General features: G+C 44.9%; 1 protein-coding gene across 1 annotated transcript; it reads right to left on the minus strand.

Annotated features, from left to right (window-relative positions):
- Nucleotides 1-4247: 4247 nt before the first annotated feature.
- On the minus strand, nucleotides 4248-5717 carry Nkx2-8 (NK2 homeobox 8). The gene is made up of 2 exons (XM_051153795.1): nucleotides 5462-5717; nucleotides 4248-4858 (listed from the first exon to the last, which is right to left on the minus strand). The coding sequence occupies exons 1-2, from the start codon at nucleotides 5607-5609 to the stop codon at nucleotides 4308-4310; spliced, it is 699 nt and encodes a 232-aa protein (XP_051009752.1). The 5' UTR covers nucleotides 5610-5717; the 3' UTR covers nucleotides 4248-4307.
- Between the last annotated feature and the right edge of the window lie 11758 nt (nucleotides 5718-17475).

The raw sequence follows: 17475 nt of genomic DNA on the forward strand, positions 1-17475 counted from the left end.
AGAACAGTGGAGTGCTAGTCACAGGAGAATACCACAAGAGCTGCATCTCACTGACAAGTAGACTAGAATACACACAGACCGAGGGGGAACACAGAGACTATGCCCCAAAGCTGGAGGCTTGAGAAATGGGGTTGGAGTGAAGACAAAACAGAGGGATACATAAAGACGCTGAAGATCATGTTTTTTAAGGAAACATCATGAGGAAGGCACCCAAGACTGTTGAATGAAAATCCTAGAACAAAAAGACTGCAAGCTAATCGGCACCCTATCGGGAGGAATGTGCAGGCTGGGAGACGGCCCAGTCAGAAAAGTGGCTTGTTATGGAAGGGTGGTGACAGGAAGATTTCCAGGGCTTGCCTGCAGTCCAGCCTAGCGGAATCAGGGCAGTCCATGTTCAGGGAGAGGCCTTGTCTCATAAACTCAGGTAGAATACAATTGAAGAAGACACCCAGTTTCAACCTCTAGCCTCCTCGTGCATGCTGAACATCTCCACACCTACATGTGCATAACACACACACATACACACACACATACACACACACATCATCATCATCATCATCATCACCATCATCACCATCATCATCATCTAAAGTTCTCAGCCTTCCACTTAAACCTAGATGAGCTACTTATATCCTTTTGGACCGTCAGGTTCCACATGTAAAGGTGGGGCTGGCAGTACTCTTTCTTGAGGACTGAATGTGCAATTATATGCAAAAAAAAAAAAAAAAAAAAAAAAAAAAAAAAAAAAATCTCTGGACTATCCCCTAGCATGTAGAGAATAGTTGTGTTAGCAAGCCGCTATGAGTCATTTCAGGAGTAGCCCAAAGGCAGGCTTGTTTTTGCAGCTTGTCCGTATGTATGATGGCAGGAAAATACATATAAAGTGACAACTGCCATACTTTTTTTGGACACACATATTTTGCCATTTATTAAAAGAGCGTATTTGCATACTTAATGTGATGTCCATACTGTGTGTCTTCACACAAATCTTTGAACTTGGGTAAAATATTTGATACCTCAGGACAGAGTCTAGCTTCAACGTTTTTCAGAGTTGATTAATATTTTGAATTTATATTTTATTTTTAACTTTGTTTTCTCTTTCTTTCTTTCATTCTTTTTCTTTCATCACTGTATAGTCTGATCACTGCCCTCTGCCTCCTCTTCTCCCAGTCTCACCCTTATGCCCCCTCCTCCTATGCATCTCCCTTTAATCTCAGAGATTTCACATCATGTACCTCAATCTCACCTATCTCCCCTTCTCCTCATATCAACCCTCCACTCTTTTATATTGAAAAATAAAATCATTCATATTACATCTCAATTCCTATGCCATCCCGTGCATCCTCCCATTCCTCTCTCCCTCCCATTTTCCCCTTACTCCCCTCCCCTATGACTGTGACTGAGGGGGACCTCCTCCCCCTGTATATGATACTAGGGTATCAAGTTTCTTCTTGGTATTCTGCTATCCTTCCTCTGAGTGCCATCAGGCCTCCCCATCAAGGGGACATGGCCAAATATGGAGCACCAGAGTTCCTGTGAAAGTCAGTCCCCACTCTCCACTTAACTGTGGAGAATGTCCTGTCCCTTGGCTACATCTGGGTAGGGGTTTGATGCCCACTGCACCTATTGTCCTTGGTTGGTGCCATAACAACTGCCATACTTAAAGGAAGCCTGGAGGGTGGCTAAATATGAGTTAAGCTAAGGACAATAATATCCTTTGAGGTTTATAATTAATTTGTGCCAGTTTCTTATCTGTAAAGATCCCCTTTACAGGTGTGTGTGTGTGTGTGTGTGTGTGTGTGTGTGTGTGTGTGTGTAAGGTTTCTCTGAGGTCAACTATGAATGTACCTGGAAACACAGCAAATTTCACTACACATTTTCTGAGTGAATCTGCCTTGTACCGTTGATGGTGGGTGGTAGGGTCAGAATACTTGCTCTGGGGAGGGAGCCCCTGGCTGTTTTCTCAGCTGTTGGCAGAAAGAACTTGGATTCAGCTTTTGTCAGAACAAAAAATTCACCTTTTGGGTCGCAAAGGAAAAGGATACCTTTCCAACCTTATGGCATGGACAGAATCACACAGGCACCAACCTGAGGCTCTAAATGAGTCAGTGTGGTGTGAGTGCATTTGGCTCTTTCCCATGAGGCCTTTTATTTCTAAAGGATGTGGCTTTCTAGCCAATGGTAAAAGAACACAGAGAAAGAGTCATAGTTTGTATATTATGGCTGCTGGGGCCACTGTCCCCTTCTTGCCCAGTTGGCTCATGGGGGACATCCTGCTGTGACTCTAAGTTGGGGCTCTAATTTGGCTCACCATTTAAGGACCATGATGAGTTTGGCTATGAATACACTTTCCTCCAAACCCTCCTTGTTAAGACAGTCTCCCCAGAGGTCACTCCCCGCCCCCGCCCCCAGAAGTCCTCACATTTATAGGTCTTCTCCACACAGTCCAAGATCTGCTGAGCAGACAGAGCTCTCTCTTCTTAGCTTTCTCCCAAGGATATTGAGGAGCTTGTTGTAGTCACCATCAAATGAAAGAAGCTGTGATTCCCACCCCCATCCCCACACACCCTGACTGTTCAGGAAGGAAGAACATGGACTAGCCAAGCACACAGCCAGCTACAAATCCCAACTCAGGCCTTCCTCAGAAATCCCTTCCTCTTCTTATTTCACATCTGCTCTGCCACATCTAACAGCGAGGCTCCTACAGGTCCCAATATATGTCATCGTACAATGTTGGGGCTCCTTCACTACCAATCATTTGTTAGAAAGGGGTTTTATGATACAAATTTGATAATCTCCCATACACACTGGCACTGTTCTAATTGAAGTTGTAAGCCCATAAAATTCAAGGCCTTTGTCTTCCCGAAGGCCACAAGGTTTTAAAAGATACTATTGTCCCGCCTAACACCCACTACATTGTTTCCAGAGACTGATTAAACAGAGTTCTGAATCGAAACAGTGAGGATTTTGTCTAGGTCCTTTTTAGGCCAGACAATGCCTTTTTCAGTATCCAGCACAAAAGGAGGTTTAAGGATGGAGATTCTTCTAAGATAGCCACATCCATATGGAAGACAAGGTGGCAGGCAGCTGAGACCCAAAGTACTATCCATCCACCCCCATCCCCAGGTGACAACTTTGCTTCCTTCTCCTCTTCTTCCTCCTTGGCTAAGAAAGCTAGGGTCCCTATCAAGCCCAATGCCTGTTGGTCCGACCTCATCAGGACCCTTGTCTCTGTTTCTGGACCTGCTGGACACCCCTTTCCCTGTCTTTCTGAAGTGGGTTCCCAGAAATAAGGTCCTCACTTTGGGGATAGAGACTTCCTGCATTGGAGGTCCTTCCTCTCCATATACTCAGGCAATGAGCAGGTGCAAACCGAGGCATAGAATGGGACGATCTCTTCATGTGTGCACGGGGGACAGGACTCTTTTCAGTTGATCACACCCCAATATAGCATTACCATATCTCCAAGGTCACCCTCTTCCCACAGGGTCGCCTGGAAGCAGCGCCCAGCCCCAGTCATTCCGGTTGCCTTTTTACTTCTTCGCTGCCCTCCCTTCCTATTCCGTTACTGTCAGGTACTGCTTGGTAGAGTAGGTAGGAAATGACAGCACATTGTAGCGTCTAGGAGCTCAACTGTAGGTTCCAAGTTCCTTGGTTCCAAGCTCCTCGGTCCCCAAGCTCTAGAAACAGCTTTGTGCACAGGACCATGTTTACAGGATTCCCTTCTAGCGTTTGAACCAGAGCGTGCAGAATCACCAGCTTCACTCTGCAGAGGTGCCGCTAGTGGATCCGACTCAGCAGATTTACCTCCGACACCTCCCAACACTCCCTTTCCTTCCCAAAGGCTTGTTGGGACTTCATTCTGATGTACAGCCTATTGTAAAGGGCTAGGAGCAGGAGGGTTCTCCCAACTCCAGCCAAGGGAAACCAGTTCCCACTCTTTTAAAGGCGGGAGAGCCAGGGATCCAGCCCTCCGCATTATATTCTAGCACCACAAATCGAGGGGGAAATACTCTATTTCTTTAAAAAAAAAAAAAGTTGCTCCGTACAAGTGGCTATTTAAAAATATACAAATAAGGCTCGAGAAATAAAACGTAGGTCTGGGATTCACTGTGGGGTAACAGCCGGTAGCCTCCGAGAATGTTCCCTGCTGGTTAGGGAAACCCGAAAGCCAGGAATCCAGGGCGCAGGAAGGGTTCCCCGCAAGGACCACTTGCTCAATTTGGGGCACGGGCTGTAGCTGTACAGCAGTGGGCCGAACAGCGGTGCCCCAAGTCCAGGGTGGCTCTAGGCACCTCGCGGCAGCCTCACCAGTTCCAGGAGACCAGAGCTGGTGGTGCCAAGTGCTGGTAAGCAGGGAAGAGTCCCAACGCTGAGCCAGGCCCGAAGGCGGTGTAGCCGGGCACTGGGCACGCCGTGGCCTGGCGTCCCCTGCACTTGTCCTGGGCCACCGCAGCGGTCCCCTCACCCCTGGACGGTGGACCCTCGGGCACCAGCACCGGCACCACCACGCGGTGCAGTAGGCCTGGAGCTGCGTGCGGATCAGCTGGTGCTTCCAGATCCGACGACTCTGTGACCCCTGGCGCTCGCCCACGCTTCAGCTTGTAACGATGATTCTGGAACCAGATCTTGACTTGAGTTGGCGTGAGGCGCAAGAGTCGAGCCAGCTGCTCCCGTTCCGGAGCTGACAGGTACCGCTGCTGCCGGAAGCGCCTCTCCAACTCCAAGGTCTGGGCCTTGGAGAACAACACCCGCCGCTTCCTCCTCTTCTCCGCGTCGGAGCCTGGAGACGCCCGCCCCGGGGAAGCCAGCTGCGAGGAATCTACTTGGCTTGTCTCCAGTCCGCTTTCATCTGAGGCTAGGAACAACGAAACAGACACTGGTTCTCCGAGTGTTTGGGACCTGTCTCCTATCCGAGCCTCCAGCTAGAGCCCTCATTCCCTTTCTCTGGGCTTTGAGAGCCTTTTCCTTTGCTGGGTTCACATCTGGGTACCCACGGCCCTACTCCTACAACCTCATCCGTACTACAAATAGTAATCATCAGACCTGGGATGATGCCCTACTCTTAAACAAGCCGCAACAGTAGCTCAGCTGATAGACCAGTTTATCACAATATGAGTCAACAATATGGAGCACCTCTGTTTTGACAAGGTTTGCAAAGCCCTGGGACACAGAAAGGAAGCGTTTTAAATATTTAAATATTCCGACCGACCCTTAGGGATCACCAAACACCAAAACCACCACTAACTTCCCCAGCAGTCCAGGTGCAGGGATTTACTCTTAGAGGATGCGCGGACCCGGCCGCACCACCTGGCGGTTTGAGGACCACTGAGCCTCCTGCTTGCTCTAGGGCCGTAGAAACCTGGCTTCTGAATGAAGATCTCCACTCCAAGTCCCTGAACCCACCAGAAGCTTGGCTGGGTTTTCCCTCCGCCCCGCCCCGCAGTGTTGGCTCACTCACAAGGGTAGTGGCTGCGCTCCGATTCCAGCCAGGCGGCGGTCTGGGGAACGCACGTCTGTGGCTCGCGCCTCACCCCGGGCTTCGCGTCCTGCTCCGGTAAATTCAGAAGGCTGCGTACAGTAAAGCCGAGACGTCCTGAGGTGGCCATGGCAGAGGACGGGGAGAAGGTGGGGGACAGGGCAGACTAGAAACTCAAGGATGGCTGGGGACAACGCTCCTAAGGGTGGAAGTGGGAGGCACTCGCCATGCGCTGGCTTCAGGGATGTCAGCGCCTTTGCGGAGGAATCCTTGTTTATATAAACAGGCCCCGGCACTCGGAGGGCTTTGAAAGCCGAGGTCCGGGTGTCCAGGGTGTTAAGTACCTGAATGAGTGCTGGAGTGAAGCAGGGGCAAGTCCGGAAAGTGCCATCTCCGCCCCCGCCCCGCCCCTTTGCGCGGATACCTCCCAGAGGTCGCAGGAAGCAGCCTTAGGCATTAGCGATTGTCTGATTAGACCAAAGTGGGGACAGATAATGGGGATTGTTACCAGTGAATAACATCTTGGGTGGCGAACAGTGACCACAGTCCTCCCAAACGAGCCCCAGCTTCCTCCTTCTCTGGGGCTGACTAGGGCCTGGGTCGGGTGTTAGAGCTGGGAAGGGTAGGGCGACTAATTATTCCTTGCTTGTTTTATTCCGGAACTTGTTTTCTGGGATCATAGTTTCTCGCAATTATTTGAGAAAAGATTTACAACACTACATCAAACTGGCGCACTCGTGCTTTTGGGGGGTGGGGGGATGGGTAGCATCTCTTAGAGAGCAAGAGGGTGGCCTAATCTTTCCAGCAGTCTGGAGCACAGGTTTTGTAGGTGCCTCCCCACACCCGCACCGCACCGGACTCACAGTCTGAGAGGGCTGAGTGCATTCTGGAGAGCCCAGAGCTGTGCCTGTCTCCCCAAGGCCAACAAAACGGAAACAGCAAAAATCTGGGTTCTAAAATGTCCACTCCTGCCTGTCCTCTATGGATCCTGAGTCTGAGGCTCTGTGGCCGAGCTCCTCCAGTCGACGACCCACAGGGGGTGGTAGCGGTTTCTAGGGCGGCCTACCCTAGTGTCCAGACTTCTTTGGTCGTTGTCCCTGCCCTTCAGCCCCATGTTTCCCAAGTCAGTACCAGTTTCTGAGTTAGCAGCTTAGGAAGGGGCTGTAGTCTGTGTTGATCACTGTTTGCAGGGTAGCTAACCACAACACAGCTGCTCGACCTGGCGTCAGAATGGGCGGATAAGCAGATTTTTAGCACCAGGCCTGCCCAAAAGAAAGGTGCCTGGCAGGAGATAACTCCCAGATCCTCTATTCCCTAAAGCCGCACAGATAAAATGATCCACGTGGAAGGCGCGTGAATCAGGCAGGATCCTGTAAGTGGAGGGCACATTCTGTTTGGCTCCTAGCCTTAACCAGGCTTCATTCTAGCGCTTGAGTGCAGTCCCAGAGGCCTCTTTCCCCTCTAGCTAGTGGTTTGGGTATCTAGTTTCTAAGTTTTAGGGATGAGAGCTGCATTTTGGCGGCCCGCACCCTAAAATCCCGCTGGGTTGGGGCTGAATTCGAACCTGACAAAGGCGCGCCCTCAGCTCCACCCAGCCTGTCCGCCCTCCCCAGCTGCTTTGGCGGTCCTATCAAGCATGCCTGTGGTGCCTGGCTGCACCACTCGCTGGGTGGTCGGGCGGAGGCTAGCCCACTACAGGCCAACTGCTAGGCCGCAAACAAAGGGGAAATGGAGCTGGGACGGCCGGACCTGTTGGAAGCATTTGTTCCAGCAAAGATTTTGCATTTGTTCAGTCCGGAATAATGCATGATTGACGTCTGCTCACAATGCGCTTTAGCTCTCTGGGATAAATCGGACCTTGTCCGGTGTTGTCATGGTTTTCAATGGGATTCAATGGGGTTGGGAGATCGATCTACTCTGCTGGCCGTCTTTCTGCGGCCCTGGCAATAGATTTATTAGTTATGTCTTTTTAAATAAGATTAAATTGAAATGACTGTGCTGACCTTTCTGCAGTCAAGACCCAGGCGGGAGCCAGAGGTCCGCAGGAGGTGGTAGGGTTCTAGGGAAGCCTTAGTTTGTGTTTTAAGAGCCCTGTGCCGGGTGAGGAAGCTCAGGCCTGGAAACTAGTGTGCACCCTAGTTCAGCCTCTAGCTACCTGTAGTAGTCACTCTTGAGATCGCCCTCTGCCCCCCTCCCTCACCCCACTCCCCCAACCCCCGCTCCTCCTTCCCCCCACCCCCACCTCCACCTTCACACATCACCTTCTCACCTTCCTTCTCAAGAGGAATAGATTTGCTAATTTCTAAAATTATCAGCTTCAGAATCTTATTCCCCACGACTTTCTCTGACACATCTATACTAAAGCGTGACCCAAGGGGACTCTGACTGCACCGTGTACAGAACTTTCTAGGAGTGGATGTGTCTAGCTTCAAGCTTTCAGTTTGTGAAGGACCTTCCTCCGGAGGACTGAGGCAGAGGCTGGGCATTTAATAATTTTGGGAAGAACCGAGTTCGGAATAGTACAAGAGTCATCCTTGGAATGATTGACCTCTTGTAGCCTTTTAATGTATTTAACATCCTAAGACCACACCGATGTGTAGAAATAAGTGAAGGACACGCTTCAGCTCTTAAGGGCTCTTCAGCATCAAATATTTGCTTTTATTCTTAGTGTTGGGCTCCCAAGCAGAGCTAGATCCCCTCCGCAGCAGCTGTGTTCTGAGAGAGAACTTGGATTTGGGGTGAGTTCCAAATATCACTTCATGTTTCATATCCTTTGGCCTCAGGGCAGTGTTTCTGGGGTCTTGTGTGCATGTATTTGTCCTGGGAAAACTCACACCTCTTTGGCCATGCACAGCCAAGTCATCTCCTTGCTTAAACACACCTTTGAACACTTTCTTCCTCCTAGTCCTTTTCTGAAACTTTATGTCTATTTTCCCCCTAGGCTACGTATCCAAGGGCAGCCAAGGAGGTTGTTCCCATACAAACTATGCTTTCTGGGAAAAAAAACAAAAACAAAAACAAAAAACCAGGAGAGGGAACCATCCTTACAGGATTGTCTGCTTGTCTGCCTCTTCCACCTCAAAGACTGGAGAGTAGAAAATTATTTGGATACTAGGCCATTAGGGAGAGAATGGAGGCAGCCAGCTTTTATTCCCTTCCCTGCTGCATAGATTCCTGCAACTCTATACAGTGCTGGAGAGAGGCAATACCTTGGTGCTAGAGAGCCCTCCACTGCCAGTGCGCTCCCCTCATAGCAACTGCTCTCCCCTCTTCATCAATGGTCTAGTTAAAATAGCAAAAGAACATTTAAAATGGGTCTTTGGCCCCTCCAGGAAGTGCCAGAGGAAGTTTTCCCGTGAGTTGTAGGACAGAAAGGAAAGACAAGCATTTAGGAATCAGATCTCTTTACTTTTCATTTTGAAAACTTGTTGCTTGCCTTGAATAAGCAAGCATCTCTCTTTTAATGAATGGCTAATAGCCAACTGCTTGGTGATGTGCCCAGCCTGACTGCAGTTCTTTCCTGGCTGTGTTGATGATGTACAGCTAGATAACAAAGGGCAGTGATGACTTTTAGACTGGAAACTTGCTCCATCTTTGAAATTGGCTTTAGGTTTTACCGCTTAGCATCAAGTGACAAGATATGAGGTACTCTACATTAAGTCTCTTAAAATAAGGCTTTTCCATTGATGCTGCCCTTGTTCCTGGTCTCTGGGGGTGGGGAGGGGGAAGTGTTTCTTATTTTCTTATGTTCATCTAGTGGATTAAGCAGACACTTTGGATGAATGTGTATGTGTGTGTTTGTGTGTGTGTGTATGTGTGTGTATGTGTGTGTGTATGTGTGTGTGTTTGTGTGTGTGTATGTGTGTGTGTTTGTGTGTGTGTATGTGTGTGTGTTTGTGTGTGTGTGTGTATGTGTGTGTGTGTATGTGTGTGTGTATGTGTGTGTGTATGTGTGTGTGTTTGTGTGTGTGTATGTGTGTGTGTTTGTGTGTGTGTATGTGTGTGTGTTTGTGTGTGTGTGTGTGTATGTGTGTGTGTATGTGTGTGTGTGTGTTTGTGTGTGTGTGTATAAAATGGTTCCACAAATTTGAAACTGTGTTTAATTAAATAGCCCTGCATTCCACTTCCTAAAAACCCAACAAGTAACTTGATTTTTAAAACTGGTTTGTTTGTTAACTATTCTGATCTTTTCATGCTTTTCTTTGGTATAAAAGTGTTTGTGCTGACATGGCTTGTAAATTGTCAGCATCAAAATAACTATATAATGTGGAGAAGTAAAATGCCAAATGTTAGTTGTCCAGACCTAAAACTCCTTTTTTATTTTATACTTTAGATTTTTAAGTATTTGTGGTGATGCTGCTGACATGTACATAGACTTGTGACTCTTGACATCAGACGTTTGCCATTTTCGTATTTGGAGGACACTCAACTCTCACTACTCATTATTTTGAAATGGTTGTTGTCATTCACAGTTATTGCAGAATGCTTTAGAATGTTAAAAGTTCTCTCAAATTTTACTTGAAATGTAGATTTTATAACATCTAAATTATATCTCAATTATAAGACAACAAGTAAAAAACCATGTCTTATTATGCTAAGAAAATATTTAAATCAAAGATTAGCTTTGATGACAAGAGACAGTGAGCAGTTAAATATTGAGAGTTCACAATTGTACCTTTCAATTACCTATAGCTACTTATAAACACATTTGTGAATGGTTTTTGTCTTTTGTTTTATCTTTTTGTTGTTGCTATTGTTGTTAAAGGTACCTTGTTAAAGATATAAATATGAAAGTATCTTTAATAAATATTCAGTTTTGACAGCACCAATAAGAATGTCACTTCAGGCTTTAAACATCTGAGAATACCTCACTGTCTACTCACACTCACGCTGAGTGGGGGGGGTTGGGGGGATCTGGGGGGGGAGATTATGCAGAACGACTGGAGCTTGAGGCTAGCCTTGAAGACAAACAGGCTGGAGTCGGCACAGAATTGAAGAGGAAATTAGTTAGAGGATAAAGAGAACCTAAATATAAGTGGTCTCTTTAGTAGACAGTATTAGAAAGAATGATTTGTATGTCTAAAGAGCGAGTCAGTCTTCTCTGCAAGCTCCAGCCTGAGTCTGATCCGACAGACTCAGGGGAGAAAAGCATAGGACACTCCACAGGACAGTGGTCTTTCTTCCCCCCTGAGTTTTTAATTTTCCGAAAAAATCAACTACAGTGGATAAACTTTGGCTTTCAAACTCTCTTAGTTTACTTTTAAATTTTTCCTTTGGGGGGAAAAATATTTTTCCTCATCCAAGGGGAGGTGGGAAAGTGTTCAACGGGAGCCTGAAATGATAGCCTGAAGGAATGTCCTTAAAAAAAAAATGGGATAAAAAAAAGCCCCTCTCCCTTTTCCTGCAGCTCTGGGAATCCCCTACCCAGAAAAGGTGGCTGCCTTTGTGTCCTTGATTAAATGGGTGTTTACACTGAAGTCACGCACCACACAAAGGAAACAACACAAAATAAAAATGTCCTTCGTGTTCTGTTTTTCAATCATCTGTGTGAAGGAGGCTCTTGGCCTTTATCACTGTCAGTGAAAAGTCCCTCATTGGAAGAGACATTCCATACACCCTGCTTGTGAGCACAGGGTGCCATGGAAACTGCCTCTGGAGCTCACGGGCAAATACATAAGCGACAAGGCTCAACTTTGGGTATTTTAGCTTTAGGTTTATCAAAGGCAAGGATGAAGATAGGTGTTTAGAACTTCTTGAGAAAATTGTTGTTTCTGTTTGTCTTTTCTTGAGCCAAGAAGTAAATATATAAATAAACAAAGCACAACAAACAAAAATTCACCATCAACAACCACAAAACCAACCCTAGACAATTATAAATTGGACTTGTTCCACCTAGAAAGTAACTCAGAAATTACTTGATCTAAGCACATTCTCCCAGATTCAAAAATATGTGTACTATGTATTTAATACAATTTTTATGTCTGGTAAAACAGTAGTTTTTACAGATGGCTCTTTAAGATGATAGTTTCATTATCTCTGAGATAGTAGATTTATTATTAATATATATTTATATTTTCTGAACTGATTTGAACTTTAATTAAGTAAAATACAACAAAATAGAAAAAAATAAGCTTCTTCTCCTGAACGTGTTTTCTATATAATAGCTCCATCCTTAAACACTATTGGCTAATCCTTAAGACATCACATTTTGCTTTGCCACGTGAAGCTGGGGAAATGGGAAAGCACTTCAGAAAACTTTTGTTGTGTTTTTTTTTTTTTTTTCTATGCCATCTTCTTGGCAAGCTCTCATTTAACTTCTAACTCACTCTAGCTTTCTCCCCTGGGGTTCCCAGCCATTCTCCTTGCAGCTCTCCTCTGTCATGGTCTCCAAGAACTAAGGGTAATAAGGATCAGTGATTGACACATCCACCCTTGAGCAGTGGGTCTTGATTGCTCATTTGATTACCAGCTCATCACACTGCATCAGTCAATTCATACTGGACCAACTGTTCCTAGATGGCTACAGCATAGAGATACACACAGTTTGGATCTGTAACGAAAGCACAACTGTTCTTGGGGTTAATGGAGATAGCTGTAGATATGAGCGATTTGCATTATAGTTGTTTCTTTGTTTTTGTTATTTGAACAAAGACAAAAGCTTTTTTTTTTTTTATTTAAACACCACAAAGAAAGCAGCAGTGTGTTACACACAGAAAATAAATAAAAACAGACTCATTGATTGTTCTGAAAGTCATACACAGTTATGCAATATTATTAGAAAGAAGCAGACAAGGTCCCTCTGTCAGGTTACTCTCTTACATCCTGTTTAAACAGAAAAGCTTTTTCCTGCTGAAGAGCAGCTGTCTCTCATCTCAGCCATTTCCCATTTTCTGGGCTTGGTGATCCCATAACAACTCAGGTGACTTAGAGAGGGAAGGGAGAAAAAGACTAGAGTATATTTTTGCTTTAGGATCAGACAGCTTATTTGGTAATTGATATTGTGTGTGTTTGTGTGTGTGTGTGTGTGTGTGTGTGTGTGTGTGTGTTTCTAAAACTACTCTCTTTCAATCCTGACCTCATTCATGAGGACTTTTCTGAAGCACAGAAAAGTGTGACAAAAATGCCTGTGTATCAGGGATTGTTTCAGAGTGTGTTGTTCTTGACTGACCCCCTGGAGCACAGCAGGGTGATTGCTGAGAACCAGACATTTCTTTTAACAAATATACCACGTGCCCTGGATGGTTGTTCCCTTTAAGCCAAAGGATTGAGCTCCAAAACAACTTAGAGAAAATCAAATATGACGTGGACCTAAAGTTAAGCATTTTGTTTCTTGTATGTTACAAAGTGATCTTCTATCAATGAATCCTGCAGCAGCCCAGATGCTAGAACCTGGGGTTATATAGTATTGTTAGCAAGCCCTCCCTTGTCAGTTTGCCCTTCTGGTTTCTTCTAATAGGATAAAATAAACTCTACTCTGGTTCCAGGAATTTTAATCATTTGTTTTATAGACCAACAATAAAAGCACTGGACATTCTCTTGTCATGATTCAGTTAGAGCAAATCCTGATTGTTCAATCAGATAACTGATCACAAGGTGATTCCAGAGGGTAGCCTGGGTTGGGGAGTAACACTTGCGAGGGCTGTTGTCCCCAGTCAATGTGAGTTAGTTGTGTGACTGGAGGTACAGGTGACAGAGTGGGGGATAGATGGAGAAGAAAGTGAGAGAGTGAGTGCCTATGGCAGTTTGGTGATCTGGAAAAGTTAGTCTGGCCTGGCTTTCCCAGTGGAAGGTGGGAAAGAGAAGACCAGACCTTGGAGAGTCAGGTTGAACATTTATGGACCACAATACCCACCAGCAAACAGAGGGTTGGCTACATGGATTTGTTCAGACACCAGCTTCGGGGCCTGGGGCCTGCATATTTTAAAAGTCGATGTAGGACACAGCAACTAATATCTTGGAATCCTGTTGTGGTTTTGTTAGCATCTCAGTGACCAGCAGAGTGTGATTTCACATGATTTAAGTTGTATCTGTTTCCAAACAGCTTAGTCCCTTACAATGCTAATTGGGTGGCACAGAAACCCCTTTGGAAGGTGCGGTTTTTAAAGTTAAATCTCTTTAGCAATGAACATAGATTGAAAATCAGTTAAAAGCCACTGAGAACAAATGAGTCTTAAATGGGGGGCGGGTGAAACAAAGGGAAGGTGGGGGCACATCCCCTAATGTCAATAGGCAGAAAACCCCACGTGCACAATGGGCTTGGAAGCGACCACCCAAGGTGATTCCAGTCAGTCTTGGAGGCCGACAGAGACCTGGAGCCTGTGGCTTGGCTAGGCCAGCCACCCAGAGTCCTGTCAGGGTGGACAGAAAATTGCCTCATTCCATGCTACATTGTATCCACAGACACTTTTTTTTTTCCTCCCAAGCACAACAAAATACCAATAGGTCTGCTTGCCGGCTGCTGTGGCCAGCTGTCACATTCTCTGAGAGAATGGAGCCTGTTAATGAGACTGATGAGCACTAACTAGACTAGAGTCAATTGAATTACACAAATAGACAACCCCTGCATCTCCACCACAAGGCTGCCACCCACACAGCTTTGTTATCAGTAGCATGCCGGGCTCTCCTGAGGCAGAATTTTGAGTTGTAATCCACAAAAATAGACTATGTAACTCATGCACACCAGATATGAACTGGCACCGAGACTGACGTAGTCAAACATAAGGACTAGCCAAGATAGGCAATCTGAGCTTTCCTTCTAACATCCACCGCATTTTGGAATCACATAGGAAGACTAGATGCAGGTTTAAAATCTGTGTCACATATATTGCCTGAGTCAAGTTGCACATCACATCAGTTTCTTTATGTATAATATAGAGGTAATAACTTATACAGGTGTTCTGATTATTAGTGAGGTATTATATGATTTCCCATGTCTAGTGAGCACTCTATTAATTATGCTATTTATTGCTATTATTATTGATATGAATTTTAATTATATAAACATTGATATAATTATTGTTATTATACTAATGGATTTGGGGAAGTGGGATGTATAAGAAATTGAGTTTTACTCTTATATTGTCCTGTGATAAGTTTAGGTTCATCAGAAACATAAGTGAAAAAACATTTTTCCCTTAGCCCTTTCTTTCCAGAAGAAAACACACACAGAGAGTCACACAGATATGAGAGAGAGAGAGAGAGAGAGAGAGAGAGAGAGAGAGAGAGAGAGACAGACAGACAGACAGACAGACAGACAGACAGACAGACAGGATGACTGAGCTGGCATTCAGGAGCCAGATTGATAACTCTTTAGTTCCTTATCCTGTGGTTCTTTCCACTTAAGCTTTCCCGACTTTGTGAGTTTAGAAGTAGCATTCCTTCCCCTAGCATTAAGACAAATGTCACCTCTGGAAGAGATGTCTTAACCCCAGCAATGCTACCCACACCCTCCATCTTCAAGTGGTCAGCTCTAGGCCTTGTTGCTTCTTGTCTAGAAAATCTGCGAACTGTGCACAGGCTCTCACCACGCTTCTGCAAAGAGAGAGACTAAAACTCTGATGTTTTCACTTTCAGGTGCCTCTGCAGCTGCCTCATGTCACCCGCCCCCAGCATCTCTATGTCTCAGCATGTAAGCTTTCTAGCAATGTGAAGCCCTGAGGCAGCATTTGCATCCTCTTGAGTCACCCAGGATGCCTTGGAGTGAAGTCCTTTCTCTCTAGCACATATGAAGCACTCTGCGAGTATACTCAGATGAATTAGAAATAAGTGCATTTGTCTAGAAAGGAACATAAGCGGGTCAATACTGATTGCTTTAGAAAAGCAAAGGGAAATGCATTAAGATTAAAGGGGCTCCAGGGAGGGAATCCCTGTCCCCCAAACTGGGAACGATTAAGAAGAGGAAGGCTGGTGTTGCCCATAGTACTTTTCCTGGAAGGCATGCAAATGAGCTGGGAGGAACATTTGTTCTTTCCTTCCCACCTGCTTTCCTGAGCTAAAGAGCCAGCTCTGCAGTGAGCAGTGAGCTTCCTGCTGGCCTGCCCTTAAAACCCAGGGCACACATTCCGCCCCATTTGGATGGCCAAAAGCATTTTACTCTTAGTTGCTCCTTGAATATTTCAAATGTGTTAATTCCTCTTTCTTACTATATTCTAAGCCTCTTCAGACACTCTGCTCTGTACATATTTTGTAGTCTCAAAGTTGAGAGGGGGTTGTAGTACAAAAATAAATTACTGAGCTGGGTAATGGTGTTGAATGCCTTTAATCCTAGAACTAGGGAGGCAGAGGCAGGTGGATCTCTAAGTTCAAGTCCAGCCTGGTCTACAGAGTGAGTTCTAGGACAGCCAGTGTTACACAGAGAAACCCTGTCTCAAAAAACAAACAAAACTAAGGGATATGAGGCAAATGGACTGTTTTAGATATTAAAATTTTGCATCATTAAGAACCATAGTTGTAAAAAAAAAAAAAAAAAAAAAAAAAAAAGAACCATAGTTGTGTGTTGCCCCAGTATATGTAATCAGGTTAAGAATATGAGTGTGGATTAATTTCCCATCAAACAGAACAGTATAAAACCACTTCCTGCTTAAGGTATTGTGGAATGCCACAGGCAAAAAGGAGAGATAGAGAGAGCACCCCATTGAAAGAAGAGGTGATCGTTTGACTCTCAGAGTAAGATCAATGGGGTCTTGCCATTTGTACTCAAAGGTTCTCTCCCCTTGAACCAAGTAGGACACAATAGACAACAGCTGACTCAGAATAGTTAACAGTCTAGTGTATAAATATGTAAACATGGGTAAGTATGTATTTAGACAATTTAAAAGTGTGTCTCATTTACCCAATTATAAACAGCTGTCTGAGAGCAATTACGATTTATCATGTAAATGCTTATTTGCATAATTCAAAATATGAATATTATTTGCTTGATAAAGACTGTAAATAAATGGTAAAATGAACTTTCTCGTGTGTAGAGTTTTATGTCGTTTCTAGGAAACAGGAAAAGGAGTGTTTTGTTCAAAATGATACCTGATTTTAGTAGTTCTAGAAGGTCTAAACAAGCACCAATTTGATAAGAAAGGGGCAAAAGTTTTAAAATGTGGGTGTCTGGCTGAGAAGCAGTAGAAGGGGCCATCTTTCTCTCTAGTGTACTTCAGGAAATTTCCTATTCAAGGATGGCGAATTACCTTATGGTTATTTACACTGAATCGTTAACAGCGAAAAATTTTACGGTGATTAGCAATTATTTTTTTGTACTGTAACTTGATATAGACAGTTTCCCAATAATATACCATCGTTTTAAAGTGTAGATTACTAAATGAGTATATTTCTAAGTATATACTTAAAGAAAAAGGAACATTTTACTTTAAAATATGTAGCTATTTAGGCCAGACATGGTGGCACACTATTAATCCCAGCGTCTTTTGAGAAATAAGCAGGTCAATCTCTGTGAGTTCAAGGTCACTCTGGTCGATATAGCCTGTTCCAGAGCAGCTAGGGCTACACAGCAAGACCCCACCTTCCATACTGTATATATGTATATATATACACACACACACACACACACACACACACACACACACACACACACACACTACCCTTATGGAAGCAAGCAATACAATATGAGCAATAAAACCTGGAAGCTTTGGATCAGCTAGCCGGAAGTACACTCAGAAACAAGAGAGAGCTGCCTCAACAGGAGGAAGGAGAGGAATTACTTCTGAAAGTTGTTCTTTGGCCTCCCCAAATGTATGTACCCCACCAATAAATAATAAATACATAGATAAATAGTTTCAATATTTCAGTGATTAAAACGATGAAAACTGAGTATCTTGTAGTTCTTGGGGTGAGGAGTGTGAGGTCAAGATGTGGGCAGGGACAGGCTTGGCGATGCTCATCTTTAATTCCAGCACTCTGGAAACAGAGGCAGGCAAGTCTCTTGCTTTTGAGGCCAGCCTTGTCTACATAGAATATTCTAGGCCAGCTGTGGCTACGTAATGACATCT

This window comes from Acomys russatus, chromosome 1 (genome assembly GCF_903995435.1).
Source record: "Acomys russatus chromosome 1, mAcoRus1.1, whole genome shotgun sequence".
In the NCBI taxonomy this organism is placed as follows: domain Eukaryota; kingdom Metazoa; phylum Chordata; class Mammalia; order Rodentia; family Muridae; genus Acomys; species Acomys russatus.

What these genes read in the sequence shown, in the direction of transcription:
- Nkx2-8 (XM_051153795.1), bottom strand. Translation starts at nt 5,609, where the DNA reads ATGGCCACCTCAGGACGTCTCGGCTTTACTGTACGCAGCCTTCTGAAT. An exon ending in GGAGCGCAGCCACTACCCTT is followed by an intron (nt 4,859 to 5,461) that starts GTGAGTGAGCCA and finishes CGTTGTTCCTAG; the next exon opens with CCTCAGATGAAAGCGGACTG.